Raw genomic sequence first — 24,355 nt, forward strand, 5'->3', positions numbered from 1 at the left:
ATCTGTGACTGTGTAAAGAGAGAGAGAGCTTAATCACACCCAAATGATTAAGCAAATGAGGCTCAACCTTAGGTCAATCTGAATGAAAAAGTAAATGGGGGTTCTCTGTACTATCTTTACTTTCGCAATTTTTATAAATATGAAATTATTTCCAAATAAAGGTTTTTTTTAAAAAAGCTTAAACTGAAAACACTCAGCTGTGAGGAAGCTTTTTACCCTCTTCTTACAGGTGTGCGAAATATTTTCCTTCCTCTGGAGAATTAATATATTTTAAAGTCTGTTTTTAAAGAAAAAATATGGTAGGTGCTTGGGTTAAAAAAAGATGAAAATGATTCAGTGCCTGATTTCACAGGACATATAATCTAGTGGGGAAGAAAATGCCACTGGCCACACGAATTAAGTCTGTCCTACAGGAGCAGGGGGAGCTGAAACCCAGGATAGTGAGGTTGGCATGGGAGAGGGATGGGCAGAAGGGCAATCGCCAGTCCTCACAAAGCCTGGGACAGGCCTGCACGCCTGAGTGCTCAGGAGACGGGCACTACAAGGATCCAACAAAAGGGAACTGAGGGCCTCGGGAGGCCACAGGACACTAGACAAACGCTGACATCATCATTAACCACTGTCCCAAATACTGTAGGCAAAGTGGCAAAATTCCCCTAGGTTTAAGCGACGCACACCAGGGTCTGATGAATACTGACTGGAGTCAAGAGGAGGAACAAGAAAGCAACCACAGAGGCTCTGCTCCCAGCTGCAATGCTGGCCACAGGGAAGGCCGGTGGGAGTCGGGACACAGCACCAAGCTCAGGGCCTCCCCATCCCCCTCTCTGGAAAGCAGGCCTGGGGGTGGAGGGCTCTTCACCACCACCAGGAATAAAGCTCCACTTCCCCTCCCTACCAACTGACCCCAGCTTAGGCCTTCAGAACTCCCACTGTCCACGTTTGATTATTTTCTGATCCTTTCTAGAGAGAACATGAAAAATATATATACAAGAAACACATCAGGAAAGGGGGCAAGCCCACAGCACAATTAGGGTGGAAATCAGCCACTTCACCGCAGCCCAGCCCTGCGGCGTGGCCACCCTGGGTTGTGTCTTCTAGAGGGCCTAGGGCCATGTGGCCTGGGGAGGGGCAGGCCCAACTGGAAATACCAGTGTTCCTGCAAAAGGCAAAAGCAAAGATGCAGTTTCAGCCCAAGGGCGCTGAGGAACAGGACCTACATGCCAGTCACCTACAAGACCTCCAGGTGGCGCTCCACCCTAGGGAAACAGCGCTTTCTGCAGAAAGCAGGGGACCCAAAGGACGACCACCACAGCGCCGCACTAGGGGGCGCTGGAGCACAGCTTCCAAAGCATGAGCTCCAGAAACACAAATAATGATGTCGGCTGCCACCAGATCCATGTCCTCTGCCTTCAACAGACCTCAGGAGGTCAGCCTCTGAGGCAAAAAACTAGGACACCAAGGCATGACCAATACACACTTTGCTGCATGTGCACTGCACCTCACAGGTTCCGAGGCAGTCGGACAACTGTGAGCCCAGCAAAGCCAAGCCGCGCAGGGTTACATGACAGAAAAAAGCACCAGTACAAAGTCTTCTCTTCCCTCTTTCACAACCTGAGGAAACTGAATTTGGGAGATAGGAGGAAACATTAAGGACTAATAAACTGTTTCAAGTGATTAAAGTCTTAATTTCATCTCTAAAATAAGGGTATGCCAGACTAAACAACCTCCAAAGTTCTTTCCAGCTCCAAAAGGATCTCCTGGATCTACCCAGGAGAAACATGGGTAGGTCTAATCCGGCTACCAAGTGGCTGGCCCCTGAACACATCACGCTGAGTGAAGGGGGCCAGACTCAAAGGGCCACATGGTGTATGATTCCATTCAGGTGAGATGTCCAGAAGAGGCAAATCCCTAGAGACAGAAAGGAGGCGGTGGTTGCCAGGGGCTGGGTGGGGAGGGGATTAGGGAGTCACCACTAGCAGATATGAAGTTTCTTTTCGGAATGATGAAATGTTCTAACATTGACTGTGGTGATGGTTTGAACAACTCTGTGACTATACTAAAAATCACTGAAAATGTACAGCTATTTAAATGGGAGAATTCTATGGCATGTGAATATCTCAACTAAATAAATGAATAAAAAAAACCTGGTCAGTACTTGCATAAAAAGAAACATTTCAATTTTTTCACTAAGTCTTTCTGATCAGGGCTCAGTAGCTGACGGATGCTAACCGACATCTACTGAACAGTCACTGTGTGCTCTCAACTTTGGAAAGTGGTGTGGGTGGCCTGGGGGACACCTGGAGGTGACACTGTTCAAACAGTCAGTGCACAGAAGGAACTTCACTGATTTAACAGTATGTACTGAGCACCAACTATCCACACTGACCTGTGCTAGATTATGAGAACAATATTTTGAATAAGACAGACATAAGGTTTGGGACATCATGACATTTACAGTTTTGTCACAAGTGCAAGTGGACTGCAAGTTGCAGAGTATTTATTACAAATGGCAGAAGCAGACAAAAGAAGAGCGAGGCAGAGAAAGGCTTACTCCACTGACTGGGTAGCAGCAGGATTCTGCTTACTTTCTTGGGGCAGAGGAGTCCTGAGAAGGGAACAAATGGACAAACTGTAACAAAGCCACTCCCACAGACAGCATCCCTTCTTAGGATTCAAACACAGACCTACTGCAACTTAGTGTTGGCTTCATATGGTTTGTGTATTTTATTCTATTAAAGCCTTAACAAAAGTTATCCTCTCACTTTTCCAGGTAGGATTTTTAATAGGTTGGATGCATTTCTTTAAGTGCTTTCATGGAGCGTCTAAGCTAAAGGTTGTTTCCACAGACTGCATTCTCCACATTAGAAAACAGGATTCACTTAACAGAAATCCACTTTACCAACTTTCCAGGCCTATTGCACATTACACAATGCCAGTTAAATTTTAATTTGCTTTGCTCTAAACTATTACTAAACAGCCCTCATTGTACAACCTGCTACAGACTTTTTATCACATGGAACAGAGCTGATAAGTTAGGGAGTCGATTTAGTGCCTGTTAGCTGGGATGGCCCTAGCAGAAAGAAGTTCAAAATTCCACCTATTTTCATATCCATTACAATCACCTTGGTGCTAATCTAGGAAGGATGGGAAGGGGAAAAGCAGAACACCAATAAAAAAGAAACATTTGTCAAAGTTCATCAAGCTACATACACTAAATGCACGAAATTCACTGCACATATACTGCGCCTCCATAAAGCTGGTTTTCAAAAAGGAACAGACACCAAGTTCAATTCCTCTTTCCCTCGCCTCAGCTAATGTAGTACTCGGCTTACAGCAGATGCTCAAGAGCTCTGTCAAACAAATTCAGGAAGAGGAGAAAGAAAAGCAAAGCCCACAACAAATACAAGCTCCAGGGGTGAAGAATGATGACCTCTCCCTGGTCCACAGCAATAGTTCCACTCCCAGACATCAGCAGGCTGACAAACTCCAACCAAACTGCTGAGTGTGTCTTACGCTCCTGTTTATACTACCACCAGCGATGTGCCAGCAGGGGCACAATTTTCATTTTTAAATATAAACTTTTAATACAATCAGCATATAACATTTAATTTTTAAATATAACATTTAAACAAAATCAAGAAAATTGAATTAAAGCTTTAACGGGGGACTTCCTAGGTGGTGCAGTGGTTAAGAATCCACCTGCCAGTGCAGGGGACATGGGTTCAATCCCTGCTCCAGGAACATCCCACATGCCATGGAGCAACTGAGCTGGTGTACCACAACTACTGAAGCCGGCGCGCCCAGAGCCTGTGCTCCACAACAAGAGAAGCCATGGCAATGAGGAGCCCGCGCCCCACAACAAAGAGTAGCTCCTGCTCGCCGCAACTAGAGAAAGCCTGCATGCAGCAACGACGACCCAACAAAGCCAATAAGTAAATACACACCAAAAAAAAGAGCTTACGGAAAACTTTAATGAGAGAATACCTATTCTGACCTAGAGGAAAATCATTCACAACTATCACATGGTCTCACAAACTAAAGAAAAATCAACTTCCAAAATATTAAATCTTAAAGGGAAAAAAGGCCAAAACAAACCATGGATGTGCATCCGGGCAGGCCAACCTATGCCAAGTCCATTTTTACTCCCCACCCCTAATCCCCGACCACCAAATAAGTCACCTGTGTCCAGCGTGAAGGAGGCACTTCTAGTCTCGCCCCCTCTCTGTTCTATTTAAACTTCTTTTTTGAAACGTATTTCACTAAGAACTCCCTATTGGCCGTCAAATTCACTTTTCTGTCATAGGTGTGGCTCATGTTCCTGTGGACAAAAAGTCTTTCAAAATTCAGGCACAATAAAATTAAGAAAACTGACGGTGAGGATGCAGAAGGGGAATTATGTACTGCTGGTGCAGACCTGCAAGGATACCACCACTTTCGAAAAGCTTGGCACCATCTTTCAAAATAAAAACATATGGCTATGATCTGACATATAACCATTCCACTTCTAGGTATTTTAACCATGAGAAATGAAAACACATGTCCACACAAAGACTTGCACATGAATTCAGTCAACGGCCTCATTCATAACAGTCAACGATGGACCAACAAATGTCCTTCGAGAGGTGAAGAGAGAAACTGTGGTTCCTCCATGCGATGGGCTATTACTCAGCACTGAAAAGGAAGAACGCCTATGACATGGGCAAATGGCAAAAATGTTATGCGAAGTGAAACAAGGCAGACAGAAGAGTACTCTATATAATTCCACGTAAAAAAAATTCTAGAAAACAGAAACTTAGCCTATAGTGATGGGAAGCCTGGGTAAGGGATGTGGATTCATGGTGAAGGGGCATGAGAGAAATTTCTGGGCAATGAAAATGTTCTATACCTTGATCGTGGTTGACAGTTACCCTGCTATATCCAGTTGTCAAAATTCAAACTGCAAGCTTAAAATTGGTACATTTACTGTATTAAATTATACCTCAATATGGCTGACTTTTTAAATTAGACCCACACCTATAAATAAGGTGGATGAGGCAGCTGTATTATAAAAACAGCTCTTGAAGACCAAGGACACAATATTGATTTTTCATTTACATAAGGAGAATTCTTAAGTACTCTATAAATATTCACACATTAAGACTTTTTTTTTAAGATTTCATGTCCCTTGGTTCAAAAACTCTAACTAGTGGTACACAACACCCCCTAAACTAGTGTTCATGTATTTGTATTCTGCTGCCTGTTACCACTGTAACAAACTTCTTTAAGCCTCCAATCTCAGATTGTTCACGCCTGGCTTGGCCTTTATAACTGCCTAGATCCCCTGACCACCTACTCAAACTCCACACTACACACAGACAATTACTGCCAACAACACTGAATCAAAACTAGTGTTGCATTAAACAGAATGCTACATGAGCAGAAACTTGTAAATCCATCCACTCTACAGGATTTTGCACTTAATGAAATATGCTGGAACCAAACCAACAAAAGCTTGTCTACTGAAGGCCACCTGCCAGAAAGGAAAGTGCATCACTAAACCAGAGCTCCACATTAAAAGGCATTCAGGAAAAAAGAAGTGTGATTACATAAATTATTTTCTTATCTACTGGTCACTGCCGATGGTCTCTTCAAACACTTTAGGTACCTTAGGAAAAAGGACTCATGTTAGCTGTTATGCACACACCTCTCTCCCTTCAATTTTAAGGAAGTATATACAACGTTCCCTTTCATGAATTACTTTGGTTGTTAATGAAAACTAAAGTTAGAAGAGTTGGTGGAAGCAATAAAAAAAAAAAAGCTGCAAAATTACTATCCACTGAAAATAAAAGCATGCAAAAACAGGTGCTGAGAGTTTAAGGATCTGCCAGGCATCCTGAGGAAGCAGTCCACTGTTTACTTTCTCAATTTAACCTCCACGTAACTACCTGTTGAAAAACAGCCTCCAAAGATTGTAATTATGGAGGTATAGTTTACTAGCCAAAACAATAGATTGCACTCCATTCCTGAATTATGTATATAAGTTCACTGTTATGATTAAAAATCTTTTATTATAAAAATGAAACTCAAGACTTCAGAAAGTCTCCCTTACGTTAGGTATGTGGAGCTCAGGACTTTAGTATCCTGGAAAAGAAATTTTTCCCACCCAATCAATTCACAATACTCTGTTTTTCATACAAAGGCAGAAAACCAGCCCCCTTGGAGCTCACCAGGCAGGGGAACAGGGTCAGCTGTGCAGGACAAAGGCCTCAGGCGGTGCTTCTCAGCCCTGACTACACCTTAGGATCACCTGAGGATCCTCAGGCAACAATTCTGGGTTTGATGGTGGGAGGCAGGCCTCACTCAGCCTTTTTAACGCTTCCTGTGTGAATGTGTCGCTTCTTGTGTGAATGTGTTGTGTAGTCAGGGCTCAGAATCCCCTATGGGCATTCCCACAACCCAGCGATTCAGGAGTAGGAAAAACTAGGCAGACAACTGGAGGGAGAGGCCAGCAGAGCTACTGAGACACTCAGCTATGCCCCCAAACCAGACAGAAGAAACTATAAAACAATGTGAGATGACTGTTCACTCTATACGAGGACCACTGCTCGATGAACAACATCCAGAGTAGGTTTTTTTTCCCTCCAGAGCAGATGTTTTTAAAATGGGAACTCCTTTAGTGCCTTTAAGGATTTACTGATCATTAACAAGTTAAAGGCAAACAATCAGAAAAAAACTATAATGCAACTAAGCTAGAAATAATTTGATAGAAAAATTCAACTCCAATGCAACTTTTCAGAAATGTCTTTTCCACAGAGACACGTCTTTGTAACTAAACTCACTTCCCATATGCTCTTTTGACTCAATGGAATCTTTCACCTCCAACATTCTACTTTTTCAAAAATAACCTTCCAATCCAATCCTTAAACTAGTCAACCTATCAAGCACTTGATTAATAATAACTCTCACGCACTTTTCATAATAATCTTACCTTCAGAGGATTCCGTAACTCTAGAAGACTTGGTTCTGTCTCTTTAACCATTCTCTCTCCTCTGGGCTGGCACCTGGATATTCCCCTGCTAAGAAGCTCACCTATTCTCACAGCTTCAAGTATGTTGATGAATCCCAAATTCCCATCTGCAACTTGGATTGCTCAATTATATTCCAGTTCCATACTTCAAGCTGCCAACCCCTAGGCTCTTCCACTGTTATGTTCTAGTTTAACCTTAAAATCAAAATGTCCAGGCTTGCCTGGTGGCGAAGTGGTTAAGAATCTGCCTGCCAGGGCTTCCCAGATGGCTCAGTGGTTAAGAATCTGCCTGCCAATGCAGGGGACACAGGTTCGATCCCTGCTCCACGAAGATCCCACATGCCTGGAAGCAACTAAACCCATGTGCCACAACTACTGAGCCTGCGCTTTAGAGCCCGTGAGCCACAACTATTGAGCCCATGTGCCGCAACTACTGAAGCCCATGTGCCTAGAGCCTGCGCTCTGCAACAAGAGAACCCATGGCAATGAGGAGCCCGCGCACCACAATGAAGAGTAGCCCCCGCTCACCGCAACTAGAGAAAGCCCGTGTGCAGCAATGAAGACCCAACACAGCCAATAAATAAATAAATAAATTTATAAAAAAAAAAAAAAAAAAAAAGGAATCGGTCTGCCAATGCAGAGGACACGGGTTCGAGCCCTGGTCTGGGAGGATCCCACATGCCACGAAGCAACTAAGCCCGTGCACCACAACTACTGAGCTGGTGCTCTACAGCCAGCGAGCCACAACTATGGAAGCTTGCGCACCCTAGAGCCCATGCCCTGCAACAAGAGAAGCCACCGCAATGAGAAACCCACGCACCACAATGAAGAAGAGTAGCCCCTAGTCACCACAACTAGAGAAAGCCTGTGAGAAGCAACAAAGACCCAATGCAGCCAAAAATATATAAAAAATTTTTAAAAGATTAAAAACAAATCAAAAGGTCCATTATTTTCTCAAAATCAGGTTTTACACTTATGCCAATAGCAAACTTCATTGTGCTTGCCATCTCCAAGATGAGAAACTTTGAAGATTATCTTGAATTATATACCCCAATTTCTGGGACAATCTCATCAAAATGTTCAAAATTTTTCATTTGGTAAAAACAGTAGCAACTGCATTCTAATTAAGTGATGCATCCTGACATCCCATCCACCTGAAATCCAGAGAACAGGCCCTCAATGAATCAAAGGCAGGAGCAGCACCTTTCTGAACACACATTATACCTCAATAATGATTACTAGAAAAAACTGGGGGGAATTCCATGCCGGTCCAGTGGTTAAGACTCCGTGCTCTCACAGCTGAGGGTCTGGGTTCAATCCCTGGTTGGGGAACTAAGATCCCACAAGCCACTCTGCAGGGCGAAATAAATAAATAAAAATAAAAAGGATGCATCTCCTCTTCAGTCCTAGTGTTACTATCCAGCCCAAGCCCTGATGACCCCCTCCATGCCAGGGTATCTGCAATAACCAAGATCAGACTTCAGCATCTCAACACCTAATGAAATGCTTGGCACATAAAAGACCCTCAAATGGTCAAAAGAATGGCCAACGGTCCTAAAATAGCCTGTCACCAAACTGAACATATTTTTTTTAAACAAATTTACTTATTTATTTATTTTATTTATTGGCTGCGTTGGATCTTCGTTGCTGCACATGGGCTTTCTCTAGTTGCTGAGAGTGGGGGATACTCTTCATTGCGGTGCACAGGCTCCTCATTGCAGTGGCTTCTCTTTTTGTGGAGCATGAGCCCTAGGCATGTGGGCTTCAATAGTTGCGGCACATGGTCTCAGTCGTTGTGGCTCAAGGGCTCTAGAGCACAGGCTCAATAGTTGTGGTGCACGGGCTTAGTTGCTCTGTGGCATGTGGAATCTTCCCAGGGCAGGGCTCGAACCTGTGTCCCCTGCACTGGCAGGCGGATTCTTTACCACTGCGCCACCTAGGAAGTCCTAAACATATTTTTATTGAGTACCAATGGCACAGAAGATATATATTAAAAAAAAAAGCTACTTTAAATGTTTAAGCAATGTTTACTGCCTTCAAAAATCTTGGGGGATGGGGGTCAAACACTCTACATATACTGAATGACTACTGTGGGCTAAACACCATACTAAAGGCATTTAATAGACAGATCTCATTTAATCGTCACATCATTCCTAAAAGACTCTGATTCTCCTAACCTTTTCTGGGTGGTGGTAGACTCACCCTGAGGATGTGATGTAAGGGAATCAGGTCCACTACCTGAGGAATGCACATACACATACATTTTGCACATGATTTCAGGACTTGCAGACCCTCTGCTGTTCCTAATGTCCTATACTACCCTGCTACTCAAAGTGTGGTCCCTAGCCCAGCAGCAAAGGCATAACCCGGGAGCTTGTGCAGCTCGCAGGCCCCACCCCAGACCTGCTGAAGCCAAATATGCCATTAACACGATTCCCAGCTGCTTCTTAATGCAGTGTTAAGTTTGAGAAGCAGCGGCTGTATCTCACATAATCCCAGGGTGCTACTGTACGATAAGCCCTGCATCCTGTACACCACCACCACATGGCTCCAAACTCCTCTATTAAGCCGGGTGACCATTTATCATCCAAACTGGAAGCACCTTTCAGAGTGAAAGGACTGCATTAATTACCCTGGAACAGGTGTAAACCAGGACGTATGGTCAACTCCTAAGTGTAAGGGATACAGAGGCGGGATCTAAACTCTAGCTTGATGCCATGGCCTGAACAATCTAGCCTTATCTCCTTGTGCACCTAAGAGCCTAGCTACTCTAAATGTGCTCACTACTCTCCTGCCCTCCATGCGGGCAGAGCCTTCGTGCCTAGTCCTCTGTGCATCAAACTCAACACAGGCATCACCTCCTCAGAGAAGTCACCACAACCCTTCTTTTAAAGCCTTGTTCAGGGCTTCCTAGGTGGCGCAGTGGTTGAGAATCCGCCTGCCAATGCAGAGGTCATGGGTTCGATCCCAGCTCCAGGAAGATCCCACATGCCGCGGAGCGACTAAGCCCGTGTGCCACAAAAAAAAAAAAAAAAAAAAAAACAATTAAAGCCTTGTTCACATGTCATCATAATTCTCATTTACCTACATGTTTCTGTAAATGAACCATGATCTCCTTGTGTCTTTCAGTTCTGGATTCCATCCACCTAAGCACTATACTTAAAATCTAGTAAGTAGTTGTTGACTGAGTGAAGATGAAATAACTTGAGGTTCAGAAAAATAATCTTGCCCAAGATCCCACAAACATAAAATGGGAGAGCCAGGACTGGAACCTGGGGCTGGCCCCAAGACACAGATACACAGATAATAAAGCAACTCTAAAATTTAAGGAAGACTATAAGATATAATAAGAAACCATCAGACAGTCCAAGATGACGTGCCAAGGAGAAAGGACAGAGTCTTAAGTCTGAGGAGCTCAGAAAGAGAAAACGACAAACCTGCAAAAAGAGAGTGGGGAGGGATGGGGCTTCCGATAAAGGACTTTGCGGCCATCCTCCCAATGTTCATTCTCTTCCTCCCCTGTTGCATAGCGGTCACCCAGTCCAGAAGGCTGATGCCCACCCAGCCCCCGCTCCAGAGGGGAGCCCGCATGGCATGCCACCTCACCCCCCCAGCCCAGAGCACTTGGTTCAGGGTGACCCAAAGGGCACAAAGCTCAGGGCACTGCCAAGAATTCTGGGGCACATACTCACTCTCTTGCTCCGGTTCGTGTGCTGGGCACAAATGTGAAGCCTGCAAATACTGTAGCCATTTTCCCACTGGCGGGAAAACTAGCCTTAGGATGACACTGACACAACACAAGCGAAGAGAAACCAGGTCTTCAAAGACGTCACTGAACTGATGAGTCAAACCAACCTGGAAGCCTGGCCTACCTACGGCATTTCAGTGCCATGAGCCAGTAATCAAAAGCATCCTGAAACAGAAATGGAGTGAGTGATCCAGGAGACAAAGGGTTTGTTCCAAGTTCCATGGCAACAACCAAGGGAGTCACACAAAGTAAAATCACTCAAAAGACAAAATGAATGAATGAATGAATGAATGAATGAACGAACGGTTAATCTGAAACCTAAGCTCTACTCACTGTGCCTGCAATGAATGCCCTCCTCCTTTCTCTCCATTTGCCCAAATCCTACTCATTCTCAAGGCCACTCATTACCCCCTCCTTCACTCCCTGAATTCCCCCTGCAAAACCTGACCTGTGCACCACCTAATTCAACACATTACACATCTCAGAACCTGCCCCAATGGTTTCCTATGCCTCAGTCACCTGCTGAGTCATGTGCTACCTACACAGGGTAAGAACTCTTTAGTTACCTTCCTGAACGGCTACAAGCAGTAGCTAAAATAGTTGGCTTTCACCAAACATGAGCCAGCTTATTGACAACTTTTTTTTCTCCCCGACCAGGGATCAAACCTGTGCCTCCTGTATTGGGAACGCAGTCTTAACCACTAGACCTCCAGGAAAGTCCTGACAAATATTTTATAAACAGACTTTTCTCAATCTTTTTCAAGTATTTCACAGTGGGACTTGCTTTTGATCAAATTAGTAAGTAGTTTTAAAATACAAACATAAGAAGCTTCATGTTTTAATTTACCGCTATTTTCCTTTTTTTTTAAATTTATTTACTTATTTATTTTATTGGCTGTGTTGGGTCTTTGTTGCTGCACATGGGCTTTCTCTAGTTGTGGCGAGCGGGGGCTACTCACTGCGGTGGCCTCTCTCGTTGCAAAACATGGGCTCCAGGCACATGGGCTTCAGTAGTTGCGGCACATGGGCTCAATAGTTGTGGCTCACAGGCTCTAGAGCGCAGGCTCAATAGTTGTGGTACACAGGCTTACTTGCTCCGCAGCACGTGGGATCTTCCTGGGGCAGGGCTCGAACCCGTGTCCCCTGCATTGGCAGGCAGATTCTTAACCACTGCGCCACCGAGGAAGTCCTACGGCTATTTTATTATTATAATACTAAGCAAAATGTATCTCCCACCCTGCCTGTTAGTAACGAATAAATTAAAGATGTTCATCTTTCAGGTTACCATTCACTATCAGAAACAAATAAATGGGTCCAAAAAAATGCCAAACATCACTGTTTTTAGTATGCATAAAATACAACTTGTGAATACTCCACAGTACTTAAAAATAACAATGAAGAAAAATGTTTAATAAATATTCACAATACAAAAAATAGTGAAAAATACTAAACAACATACAGCACAGTCCTATGTTATTAAAAAAGAAAATGCATTATTACAAATATACTACAAAGAAGCAGCCTCAGGACTTTCCTGGTGGTCCAGTGGTTAAGAATCCACCTTCCAATGCAGGGGATGCACGTTCAATCTCTGGTCAGGGAACTAAGATCCCACATGCCTCGGAGCAACTAAGCCCATGTGCCGAAACTACTGAGCCCGCACACTCTGGAGCCTTCGAGCCACAACTAGAGAAAAGCCCACATGCCACAATGAAAGATCCTGCTTGCTGCAACTAAGACCCAATACAGACAGACAGACGCTGCCTTGCTCCCTATGCATTCTCTTCCAGATGGTCATCCCAAAGGCTTCCTTCCTCTACCCACTGCCCCAGCCTGAGTTGAGGCCTCCAGCACTTCTCAACCGGATCACCGAGTGCCTAACCGGTCTTCCTGCCCCCGGTCTCATGCTTCACCCTCCAAACCACATGTGGCCACTGGAGTGCTTTCTCTAAAATGTGAATCTGATTATTTTCATCCCTATGAACAGGCCTGCAAGGCCCGCGAGAACTTCCAAGGCAAAAGGCTCCAGCAGAAGACACAAGAGCCCCCAGGGCTGTGCCCACAGCTAGCACTACAGGCTCAGGGTTGTCCACACAGGGTCTCTGGCCCGGTGCGCCTTCTCTCTGGCCAGGAGGGGCCCGGCTGGCTACTCCTCACACTACACAATTCAGTTGCAGAGTTTCATCTTTGCAAACTACTTTCCTAACAAACCTGCTGATTTACTCTGGATTTTTTAACAGTTGATTAGCCTCTTTCTCACATTCAACCATGGACTTCCTGAATATACAGACTGTGTTATATCTTTCATTAATTTATTTGTCAATAAATATCTTTAGCACTTATTAAATTTTAGGCCCAGGGAATGTATCAGTGAACAAAAGAAATCCTTGCCCTCATTAATCTTACATTCTAGTAGGGAGAGAGAAAAAGAACAAAATAACTATGTTGGGATATTAGCTACAGGGTATCAGAATGTGGTAAGTGCTTTGAAGAGAAAGCAAGGCAAGAAGGGTCCACTGCTCCCTCACCATCCCACAGGACACACAGGACAGGATGCTGTGCCCTGTGCTGGGGGCGCTGGAGGGGAAGCACACCACTCAGCCCTCAAGAAAGCTTTCCTGAGCCCCAGGCCGCTCCCAGGCCCCTGTGCTCCTACCTTGGAGAACCTCCCAGACTCTAGCCAGACGACATCTGTGTGCTGTGCCCTCTGCCAAGCAGGGCCATGCCGTCCTTCCGCCACTAGGGCACTGGGCCCATTTGGGGCCGGCAGGCTGCAGGCCTCTGGTAAGGACTAACTGACCAGGGAGGAAAGACAGGGAACCCCCAGAATCAACGTCCACAGGGCCCTCCAGGCTCACCCATGCACGACATACATGGGAGACCTTCCCTTCTTGCCAGGGAAGGGAGGAAGCTAACTCAGATCTATTTTCACCCAAAAAGAAATCAATGCCAAAGAAACAAAATGGCAACGTATTTTACTTTCTGTCCACCTTAAAAAGAAAAGAAACTCATTTGTTCAACATGCGCAGGGGGCAAGAGGCAAACTCCTTCCAACCTGAGCTGTGGCAACCGTGTGTCCAGGACTAGTCCTGGCAAGGATACTGCTACAGTGTCATTGTGTGTGAAGTTCAAGTTACAGCCAGCTAAGCTTCCAGCCAAAACCGAAGAGAACACGTTTTGAGGTTTCTTTTTAAAGCTCTTATCTCCTCCTCACTGAACAGAACTCTAGTCACAGATGAAAAGGGCTGTGCTCCCCACACTTAACGCACACTGCTCGTGTGGCATGCAGAAGCCGCGAATTCAGTAACAACCAACAGGGGTTACCTTAGCACCAATCTGTGAAAAACTGGAGACAAGAACTATGAAGCTGACAAATCCATGACCAGCAACCAAAAAAAAAAGCAGCAAGAATTTGCGACGGCAAATTGGCTTAATGCTGTGCACACATCCCCAAGAGATCTTGACCACCATGGTGCTTGGGAATGAATTAGGAAGTTCACTCCATCTCACTGGGACATCAGACGGTCACCGTTCAGTCAAGCTGTGGTGGAGTCTGTGCTGCCCCCACACTGTCCACAAGGGTCCTTCCTATCTCACCACATGGAGCACAGCAGCTTCTCATGGCTTTGGGGAACATAATATTTGTACTTATGTAGATATATTTGTAATTATGTTTTGCAACTTATGAACCCCAGCACAGGCCTCAGCACAGAGCAAGAGTTTGATAAAGGTTTGTTGAGAAGGAATTAGTCAGTCAGTTAGTTACTGAACTTCAAACAAAACTTAACTTTCATTCTGAAGACCCAGTGCAGCAGGGGTCTTCAAAGTGGCAACATTTTCAGGCTCCTCAGTTGGTTCTGTTCCCACAATTCACTCCACTCAGTGCTAAAATTAGTAACACTACCTCTTTGGACTTCCTAGGTTGCCCAGGGGTTAAGAATCCGCCTACCAATGTAGGGGACCCAGGTTCAAGCCCTGCTCCGGGAAGATCCCACATGCTGCGGAACAACGAAGCCCGTGCACCACAACTATTGAGCCTGTACTCTAGAGCCTGTGAGCCACAACTACTGAAGCCCACACACCTAGAGCCTGAGCTCCGCAACAAGAGAAGCCACCGCAATGAGGAGCCCACACCACAACGAAGAGTAGCCCCCACTTACCGCAACTAGAGAAAAGCCCGTGTGCAGCAATGAAGACCCAACACAGCCAATAAATAAATAAATAAATTTAAATAAGAATAATAATATTACCTCTCGGAGAGCCACAAACCTGTATCTTTTGTTGTTGTTCATACCTAATCTAGACTGGAAACGTTTTTACATGTCCAAAATATGACTTATTTAATCCTATTCATGGGAAAGTGCTCAGCAGGTTAAGGGAAAAGGCTATAAACAAATCTATGTGGAGGCTCTGATACCTGCGTGTGGCTGAGGCCCCTTGGGGGGCTGAGGGAAACACAGACTTCGGGGCCTGATTAGAGGTCCCTACTTAGTGTGTCTTGATGGCCACCAGGATGCCAGGTGGTTCTGATGAGAGAAGACTATGACCAAGGATCACAACTTAAGAAATACTATTATATAAAATGATCCCAAATGTCTAAAATTTACTACATAAAGTACCAATGGGAAGACTTTCAAAATATTAACAGAAGTCATCTCAGAATCATGAGATATTATGGGTGATATGTTTTTTTCTAATATTTTCTGTATTTTCTAGGAGCATAATCAAAGGACAAATGCTTGTTTTTAAAGCCTCCCCCCCCCCAAAAAAATAAAAAGAATAATGTCCCCAAATGACCTTCCATAACAACTCTATCCAATTATCACTGAGGACATTCAAGGGCTTTCTGCCTTGCATTAATCTGCCCTTGATGACCCCGAAAGAATGTTCTATTTCCCCCCCTCAGAGTTTTGGGGTTTAAGATGTTTGAGGTGCTGAGGTGAGCAGAGAGAACATTCTGAGATCTGGAGGAGAGCCGGAAGAGGGACACTCTTGTCATCCCATGCAGGACCCCAATCGGGCCCCTGCACAACCATCTCCCTCAGCAACGCTAACACAGAGCTGGATGACCCACTTCCTAGAACCTGGGCTTTCCCAGACACCCACCTGCTGACCATCAAGGTCCTTCACCCCTCCTGACTCCTCATCCTACACACCAGTCACCCACCCATCGAGCCCAGGTGCCCAAACACGCCGCAGGCTTTGAGACTTTGTTCCTCCCTATGCTTTCCTCCCAACACCCTGTCCTGGTGTTTCTCTGCCTAACATGTCGCCTTTCTAGAATAACTGTCTTCCCAGATTCCCATGGCACCTCCCCCTTTTTCAATCCATGTGATGCTGCCACTCCTCCCCACCTCCACTGCACCCTCCCCAAGCTGCAGCCTCAAGCTCGCGGGGATGGTTCTACAGGGAAGGCAGAGTGCGAGTGTGCATCGCCCTCTTCCACACTCTCCCCAGCATAAGGCTGGCCACCCCACGCCTCAGCACCCAGCATTCTGAGTTCCCACATCCTCCAGCCGCAGAGCTGTCTCAGGCTGGGTATCAGCCGAGGTGCTGCTTCCAGGAGCCCATCCTTGACTTCCCCAGGCCACAGCGACAGACCTTGTGCCCTCCCTCCAGACAGGGTCCTCGGTTTGAAATGACACGCGCATTACTGTGACTACCTGATTAGCGTCCTTCTCCCGCACTAGACAGTAAGCTCCCTGGTCGGAGGGACAACAGCTGTCTCTGCCCGTCACTCCATCCTCAGTGCCTGGTGCGCAGTGGCCACTCAGTAATTACTCGCTGAACGAATGACTGGCTGAATGAAAGTTTTTCCCTGGATGGTGCACACTTCTGTTACAGGAATCACCACCCTAAAACAGGATTCACCAAGCAGCCTGTTTCCTTCCCCCACTACCCTGTGAACTTCTAAAGCACAAAAATCCTTTTTTCAGCTCTATCCTAATGCCTAGCCACCAAAATTCTTTGTTTGAACAACACAATAGATATAAAGTCCTCTATATGTAGTTCTGAATAAAAGAGCCTGGTATCCTACAAACTTATTCCAAAGGATACAGAATGATACCCTTGGAAGACCTGATTTTGCATTTTATTAGAAGTGGTTGGATATGGTTTCTGGGGAGAGGGAGCTGACATGAGGAATGGGAGCGTTTTTTTGGATTTTTTTGTTGTTGTTGCCATTGCAATACTTCGATAAAAACAAAGTGGGAGGGACTTCTCTGGCAGTCCAGTGGTTAAGACTCCACGCTTCCACTGCAGGTGACACAGGTTTGATCCCTGGTCAGGGAACTAAAAGTGCGGTGCATCAATAAATAAATAAATAAACAAAAACGCAAAAGGGGAGGTGAAGAAAGCCTGATTTTGGAGAAGACAGGGGAAAACCCAGGTTCATTACCCAATTCCCCACTATTCACTAGGGTTGATGACCTACCAACCTCTCCAGCTATCGAAAGGTTTCTCCTCTCAGTAATCTTCTCTAGTGCAGAGTTACCAACAGAAAAGAATTTGAATGTGAATCAGACCTTTTTTTAAGATATAGAAACTGGACAGCAAGGCTGCTATAATTAAGGGTCTGAATGTCTTCAAAATATCTTTTTTTTTTTTAAGTTGTTTGGGCATTTTAATAGTCATAAATTTCTACAGCACTTCAATGGTTCTCAGCATACTGGGTCCCAGGGAACCACTTTAACCTCCAGAACATCTGCTCCATCCCCTGACAAAATCTGGTAGAAATAAGAATACTTCCTATACTTGAATAGATGACTTCAGTAAGTTTAGAAAAAAGATTGGCACCAAAAAGTCCAGCTCAGTGGGTACCTGATTAGAAGAGACCATGTTATGAGACAGGGAACATAAACAATGCCCAAACAGAAGCAGCACCCAAGAAAGACATCAAGGTGAGGACCAACGACCAGGGGGGAAGAGTGACACACTTTTTACTTTAAATACTTCTGTTTCAGAAATTGCAAGTCTTTATTTTTTATTTAATAATAAAATCAGTAAGAACTTTTACCAAAATGCACTCTAGACAAAATCTAGTAATTAATAACTAGTAACAGATTAGCAATCCTTTGAGATTACTAACACCTTAATGTCTTTAAACACGTAAACCTTTATTTCATTCACTCGGCCTTTCCATAAACCCTCACTGAGGAACTACTGTGCGGAAGTCACACTGAAACATCGGGCCTTTATCAGTTCGACGAAGTAGAAAAGGCAGAGGATAGAAGTCCAAAGAAGTCCCTGATAGCTCATTTAAGAGCCACGCAACTTCAAGTCACAGCCTCTTGAGTCTCACTTTATTCATCTGTAAAATGGTGATAACAACAATATATTACAGAGCTGCTGTAAGGATCAAACCAGCCAGGGCACTTCATAAACCATGCAGCTTATACACTGAACAACTTTCTCCACATGCTGACTGCTGCAATGCTTCATTTTCTAATACACATGTTCTTCCTTGTCCAATTATCAGATCTACCCAGAAGGCCTACTCTGCAGGTCTCAAATAAATACACATCTTGGCAGTCATTTAAGGGGAATTACTACTTAAATATCGAGAGTTTTTTTTTTAACATCAGGCAAGAATCTTCAAATACTCTAGAATTAAACACCATTTTCAAATTCTCTTCTATTCCCACCAAGCCCGATCAAAAGAAAAAAGATTGATAATTTCTGAAAAAAATAGGAAGTATACATTTTAATGATGAAAGTCTCTCAAAAGAGGCCTTGCTTCACTGCTCTGGAGTTATAAACTGTCTAAAATAGAAGAGACACACAAGTAGAGGAACACTAGAAATCTGCTTGACAGTTATCAGAATATCAAATAAATTCACAAGTTGACCGGCCCGGATTAAATTTAAATGAATATAATAAAATTTAAAATGTATTGCTTATATCCAGAGCAAAGGATACCATCACGTTTGTGCCAGAACAATTGAACAATGCAGACTAACTCATTAGACCAAAAGGCAAATCAAAATTTCCCACACAGAGCCCTGTATTAAATGTTCTTGGGCAGTTCAAGTTCTAGTTCACAAGGTCCATGGCTTGCAACATGAAATTTATACAGATATTCGGTTTTATTCAACATATCTTAAAACATAAAAATGAGTATTTTTGACTTTTACTCACAATAATGATAAACTTCTATTCCTGTGAACAGTGAGGAGAGTAGGTTGAGAAAATGGTCCGAAAAGCTGTCCCCGGGCTTCCCTGGTGGCGCAGTGGTTAAGAATCCACCTGCCAATGCAGGGGACACGGGTTCAATCCCTGGTCCGGGAAGATCCTATATGCCATGGAGCAACTAAGCCCATGCACCACAGCTACTGAGCCTGTGCTCTGGAGCCCGAGAGCCATAACTATTGAGCCCGTGTATCACAATTACTGAGGCCCGTGCACCTAGAGTCCCTGCTCCGCAACAAGAAAAGCCACCACAATGAGAAGCCTGTGCACCACAACGAAGAGTAGCCCCCGCTTGCCGCAACTAGAGAAAGCCCGCGCACAGCAACCAACACCCATTGCAGCTAATAAATAAAAATTAATGAATTAATTTTTTAAAAGAAGCTGTTCCCACCACTTCCAGTGCAACCAGTGGATCTCATGTAACTACAGCTGGCGGTTGGGGGGCAGGGGTTGCTGTTCACGGGTCTCCTCCCTTCCCACTCCAGCCAGCTTGTCCACAATAACAGGTCTGTAACATGAACACCTCTATTTTGTGCAGTCTTAAAATGCACATTTTTTCCTACATTCAGTTTCTTACAGCAGGGCATACCTGACATCTCTAATATTATTCAAGTAACATTAAAAAAAATTGTTTTCACAGTAGCTCCAATGACAATATAAGTTTGCAGCTGTCATGGTGAATCTTTTGAAACTTTAAGGACTACTTTGCCAGAAAAGAGCACAGGCATGCCAACTGTCTGCATCTAATACACACGGAGGAAAAGCACTTCTTCATAAATCAAGCACAAATGGGGAAACAAAACTGTACTACCATCAGAAGAGAGACAGAGAGAGGGAGAGAAAGAGAGAGGAGAGAAAGAGGGAGGGAGAGGGAAAGGAGGAGGGGCAGTCAGCTACCTGTTACAATTTAGGTACCAAAGGCACAAGAGTGGGGCACCAGCCTGTCAGGAGGTACTTTCGTTTCTAATGTACTACTTGTGAGACTCTTAAATCAGAGTGTAGGCTTACATGATGGCTCTTGAGCTGATACGAGAAAAATAAACTGAGAACTTATCTGAAGAATGGCAACTAATAAAAAACTGCAGAGGAAGCCCAGGAGGGAGGGGCCTGAGGGACAAGAGCAGACGTCCCTGGTGCACAGACCCTTGGTGCAGACCTGGGCTAGCACTCTCCAGGCACATGGTCATCTCTCGATTCTCAAGTGAGCCGCAAAGGGCAAGTCCAGGAAGACATGCTGTATCCTCTCGCTCCCTGCCCCAAAGCACACTTCCACCTCTACACCTCACCTACCCTGTTCCCAGGAGAGGGCAACCTGAGCACACTGCCTTTCCAGACAGGGAGCAGCACAGAGCTATTGGTTTTTTGGGTCTTCTGCTGAAAATGGGGTCATGGCTGAGGAGCTTTTAAAGTCAGAAAGTAGCCCAATCATGAAAAGTCTACACTCTGAAGACTCCACATCTAGGTTTATGATAGATTCCACAGTTTCTGACCCTTGAAATAAATAATACCATAAACCTACTCTACGGGCTACACTTGTTATTTTGCCTACACTGGTTCTTAGTCCAGCCTGCACTGACAGAAACGGTCACGGAAAGATCTACTAGGAGATGACTTCAATAAACAGGAAAACTGCAGTCCAAGCACATGTAAGTCTTTGGAAATGAACATCTACACTGCTGAAGTAGCACTAAAGTGACAAATGACAGTAATCCAACGGCCCAAGGCCAGTCAGAAAATTCCCTTGCAAACAGATTTATCTGTTTCGTGCCACAGTGACTCTTGCATGTGTGGCAGTAAAGAGAACTATAACAGCATAATTACAAATTCAAAGGCAGCACTTGCACTGTTTTTCATATTTAGTATATCATCAGTAAGAAGTGTCCTCGGCCACCACTTTAATGTGCCATGTGAAACACCAAACCTGTTGATAGCAAGTACTTCCATGTCTGAAATTGGTAAAAACAAAAACAAAAAATAACCATGATGTAACTAATTCAAGTAGAGACGATAAAACTTTTCTCAATTACTTGAATGTTACATTCTGAGCACAACTGCAAAGTAAAGGCGCCACTAGGCCTGGCGTTAAATAATCATTAAACTTTGGGATTCTTTTCTCCTTTAAGTTTTCCTATGTGAACCACGATTCAAGTCACTTCGGTTCCACATAAAAAAGCCCTGCAATACATGTCCTAACTTTTGCTCTAGAGAGGAATTTGGAACGAGGCGGGTCCACTCATTCGCTCATTTCAGGGCACTGGGGTCCCAGCGAACCGGCTCCAGAGCGCACTGCTGAGGCCCTGGACGCGGCTCCGGCTCACCTCCACTGCTTATCTGTGGAAACCACTGACGTGACCATCAACTCACAAACTTTAAATAGCATATCTAGTCTTAGGACACATTTCACGATTTTGCTGTCACTATGCAAAGGAAAACCGGTATCTCCAAATGTCCTATGTTTCAAATAATTTTATTTACTTCAGCTGCTCACTATGAAACTCCAATAAAAATGTATCTCTTTGGAGAACTACTAATACAGCTGTCAGTTACAAAGATATTCAATGATACATTAACACTCTACCACAGGCTGTAAACCGGATCCAAGAAATTCTACAGTGTAAAATGTGTGGGCCACATTATTTTATCTGAGGTAATGAAAAGATTGGGGTGAGCCCAATGCAGAGGACCAGGACAGGAGCAGCCACACGATATCCAAACAGGGTGTAAGAAGCTTTGTTGCAGAGATTTCACTATAAACGACTGCAATGATCACAAAAATTTCTTTTGGTTTAAGGCAGAATTGGAAAGTTCGAATTAATTATGCCAAATTACTTAATCAGTTCCCTCATGTCGACATATATTAGAGATGTATTTTCACTTCAACTGTCAAAGTTCATTGGTTGTTAAAATGTGCTGAAAGCTATTGGATTAGACATGTTCCCAAGTTTTGCATTGTTTCCTGTCAATCCAGGAAAAAGGGTTCAATGAACAGTATGGAAATAGGATATAACCTTTGTAAATGTTTTAAATTGTAACCTTAACAATCCAGTTTTAAAATAGGACCCTTATAAAAAAACATAACAAAAAAGAAAAGAAAATAGGACCCTTCCTCTTCATCTGTAATCGTTATCCCCAATAATAAACAAATAATGTGCACATCACGGTGCTCAGCACAGGGGACGCGCTCAACCAGTATTTGCTGAATGAATGAATGGCCATGACCATGGCAGGACCCTTAGGACAGCAGGTAACTGAATGAAACAAAATTATTAACAAGCTCAGCCTGACTCAAGCAGGATCCAATCATTAAATCCTGCCATGTACGATTTCATTACCGGTTTTCATTACTATTCTTCTAAAAAGAAAATTACGAAAAGGAAAAGAAAAAGAAATATGAGAAATCATACTATTTCCTTTCCTACCTTGTGCATGCTAGAACTTAAAAGCATTTTAATCATACTTTAAAAGAATAAACCCAAACTGTTGCTAACATTTATGTTCAGCTAACTATTGCCATCCAGTTTTCTAAAGACGGGAACAGGCAACATTGCTGTATAAAACATAAATACCAGGACAAGGAAGGCAAATGAAATTACAATCACGTTTACATATTATCACCACTCGTTAACATTTTAATTCTGCATTGCGATTAGTGCTTGTGATAATGGAAATGGATTATGCCTAAACATGCTTTCTCCATGTCAAAATCACTATTACCCATTAGTTCACAATGAACCTTGTACCTATTCTGTAGCTATTTACCTTAAAATTTAAGTCGAGAAAAAGGCAACTACCAAATCTCTTAAGGAAAGAAATCTTTGAGTCGCAACTTGTAAAACCTATTCAACCACTACTGAGTTACTTTACAAGGCAGATGTACAACTGAGCAAAAAGTTAAAGGGGGAAAGTTGTAGAGCAAACTGAAGTGCCAAAAATTTAACGAAATTGCAGCTTCCTGTATGATCTCATTTTAAGTTATCGCGTCTGAAATTTCGCGACAAGCGTTAATTACAGTAGCGATTAAATCCGACTTCATTTCCAAAAAGGGAACAAAAACCAACTGCTCAGAAAGGGTTATGATTTACCGGCCGCCAGTTTTCCAAGAGCTATGCTGCTTCACGTCCCCATATTTAATACATACTTAGTACCAACAGCACGCCGAGATGATATAAAAACATGCAGTAACGATGCCGATCTTTATCCAGAGCAACTGTATTTGGGGGAGTGGGGAGAGGGAGTAAGAGGTTCAACTCTACGCGCACATCTCCCGAGCAGCGTGCCTTTTATACTCTTTCCTTCCACTACGGGATGATCAAAAGCGGCCCCTAAGCTTGAGACACCGCTCGGAGAGGGTGCGTTCGCAGCGCCGGCCAGGCTGAGATGCATGCGTGCAAAAGATGTCACTCAAAGGCAGGTAAAAGTACGGTCCTGGCGAGCTATTCCGAGTTTTCATCGCAGCTGCTTCTTAGCGACTTGAGTCTAAGAGCCACAAGCGCTGCAAGCCGCCCCCCGCCCCCCTTCCCCCCGCCCCGGGTCAATCAAACTGCGAAAGCAACCTCTGGGGCCACGGGGGAAAGCCGGGCACCCCCAAATCTCGGCGGCCGGAGGGCGCGGAAGCCTCTGCTGCCCCGGGGGCCGCCCGAAGCCCCCCACCCCGCCCGGCTGCCTCCCGGGGTGGCCGGGGCCCCAGCGGCCCGGCCCCGGGGTTAACCCCTTCGCGCCCCCCGCGCCCTCTGCGGGACGGGCCGGCCCGGCCCGGGCGCCCCCCTCCGCCGCCCCCCGCCCCGGCCCCCGAGGCGGGCCCCGGCGGGCTCGGGCGCGGGGCGGGCCGGGCTGCGGGCGGCCGGGGCGCGCAGGCGGCGGGAGGCTCGGGGCCTAGGCCCGGGCAGCGTGTCCCGGCGCCCTCCCCACCCCCACACGCCCGCTCGGGGCCGGGCGCGCCCGCCCGCCCGTCCGTCCGCCCGCCCGGGGCCCCCTTCCTGCCGAGGGCGCCGGCCGGCGGCTACCTGCGGGCTGCGGAGGGCCATGGCGGCCCGTGCCAGGGAGCCTCGGCGCTCGTCCGACGCCTCACGCCGCTTCCCCCGCCGCCGCCATCTTCTCGCCCGCACAGACACACTCGCATCCGCCGCCGCGCCTGCGCACTCGCCGCGGGGGCCGCGGGGAGGCCGGGCGCGCGCGGCGCATGCGCGGCCGACAGGTGGGCGCGCGCGGCGGGAGACGGCGCCCCGCGTGGAGCCCGGGCCCGCGCCCCCCCAAGCCCGCGGTCCTCCTGGGCCCGGGTCCCCGCGGGGCGCGCGGCGGGCGGCAGAGGGGCCCCGGTTCAGGGCGCTCGCGTCCGGCCGTTCCTCCATGGCTTCGCCTTTCGCGCATCCCGCAGCGCTGCGCGGGCGCCCGTCCCGCCGCGCCTTCCGCCGGGC

General features: G+C 45.6%; 1 protein-coding gene across 1 annotated transcript in view; it reads right to left on the minus strand.

Annotated features, from left to right (window-relative positions):
• Window positions 1–24,099, minus strand: part of USP10 (ubiquitin specific peptidase 10) — a 70,147-nt gene extending 46,048 nt beyond the window's left edge. The window contains exon 1 of the mRNA XM_057711692.1: window positions 23,945–24,099. Within this exon, the coding sequence (XP_057567675.1) occupies window positions 23,945–23,965 (21 nt within the window). The 5' untranslated portion in view covers window positions 23,966–24,099. The remainder of the gene's footprint in view (window positions 1–23,944) is intronic.
• Between the last annotated feature and the right edge of the window lie 256 nt (window positions 24,100–24,355).

Source organism: Hippopotamus amphibius, chromosome 16 (genome assembly GCF_030028045.1).
Source record: "Hippopotamus amphibius kiboko isolate mHipAmp2 chromosome 16, mHipAmp2.hap2, whole genome shotgun sequence".
In the NCBI taxonomy this organism is placed as follows: Eukaryota; Metazoa; Chordata; class Mammalia; order Artiodactyla; family Hippopotamidae; genus Hippopotamus; species Hippopotamus amphibius.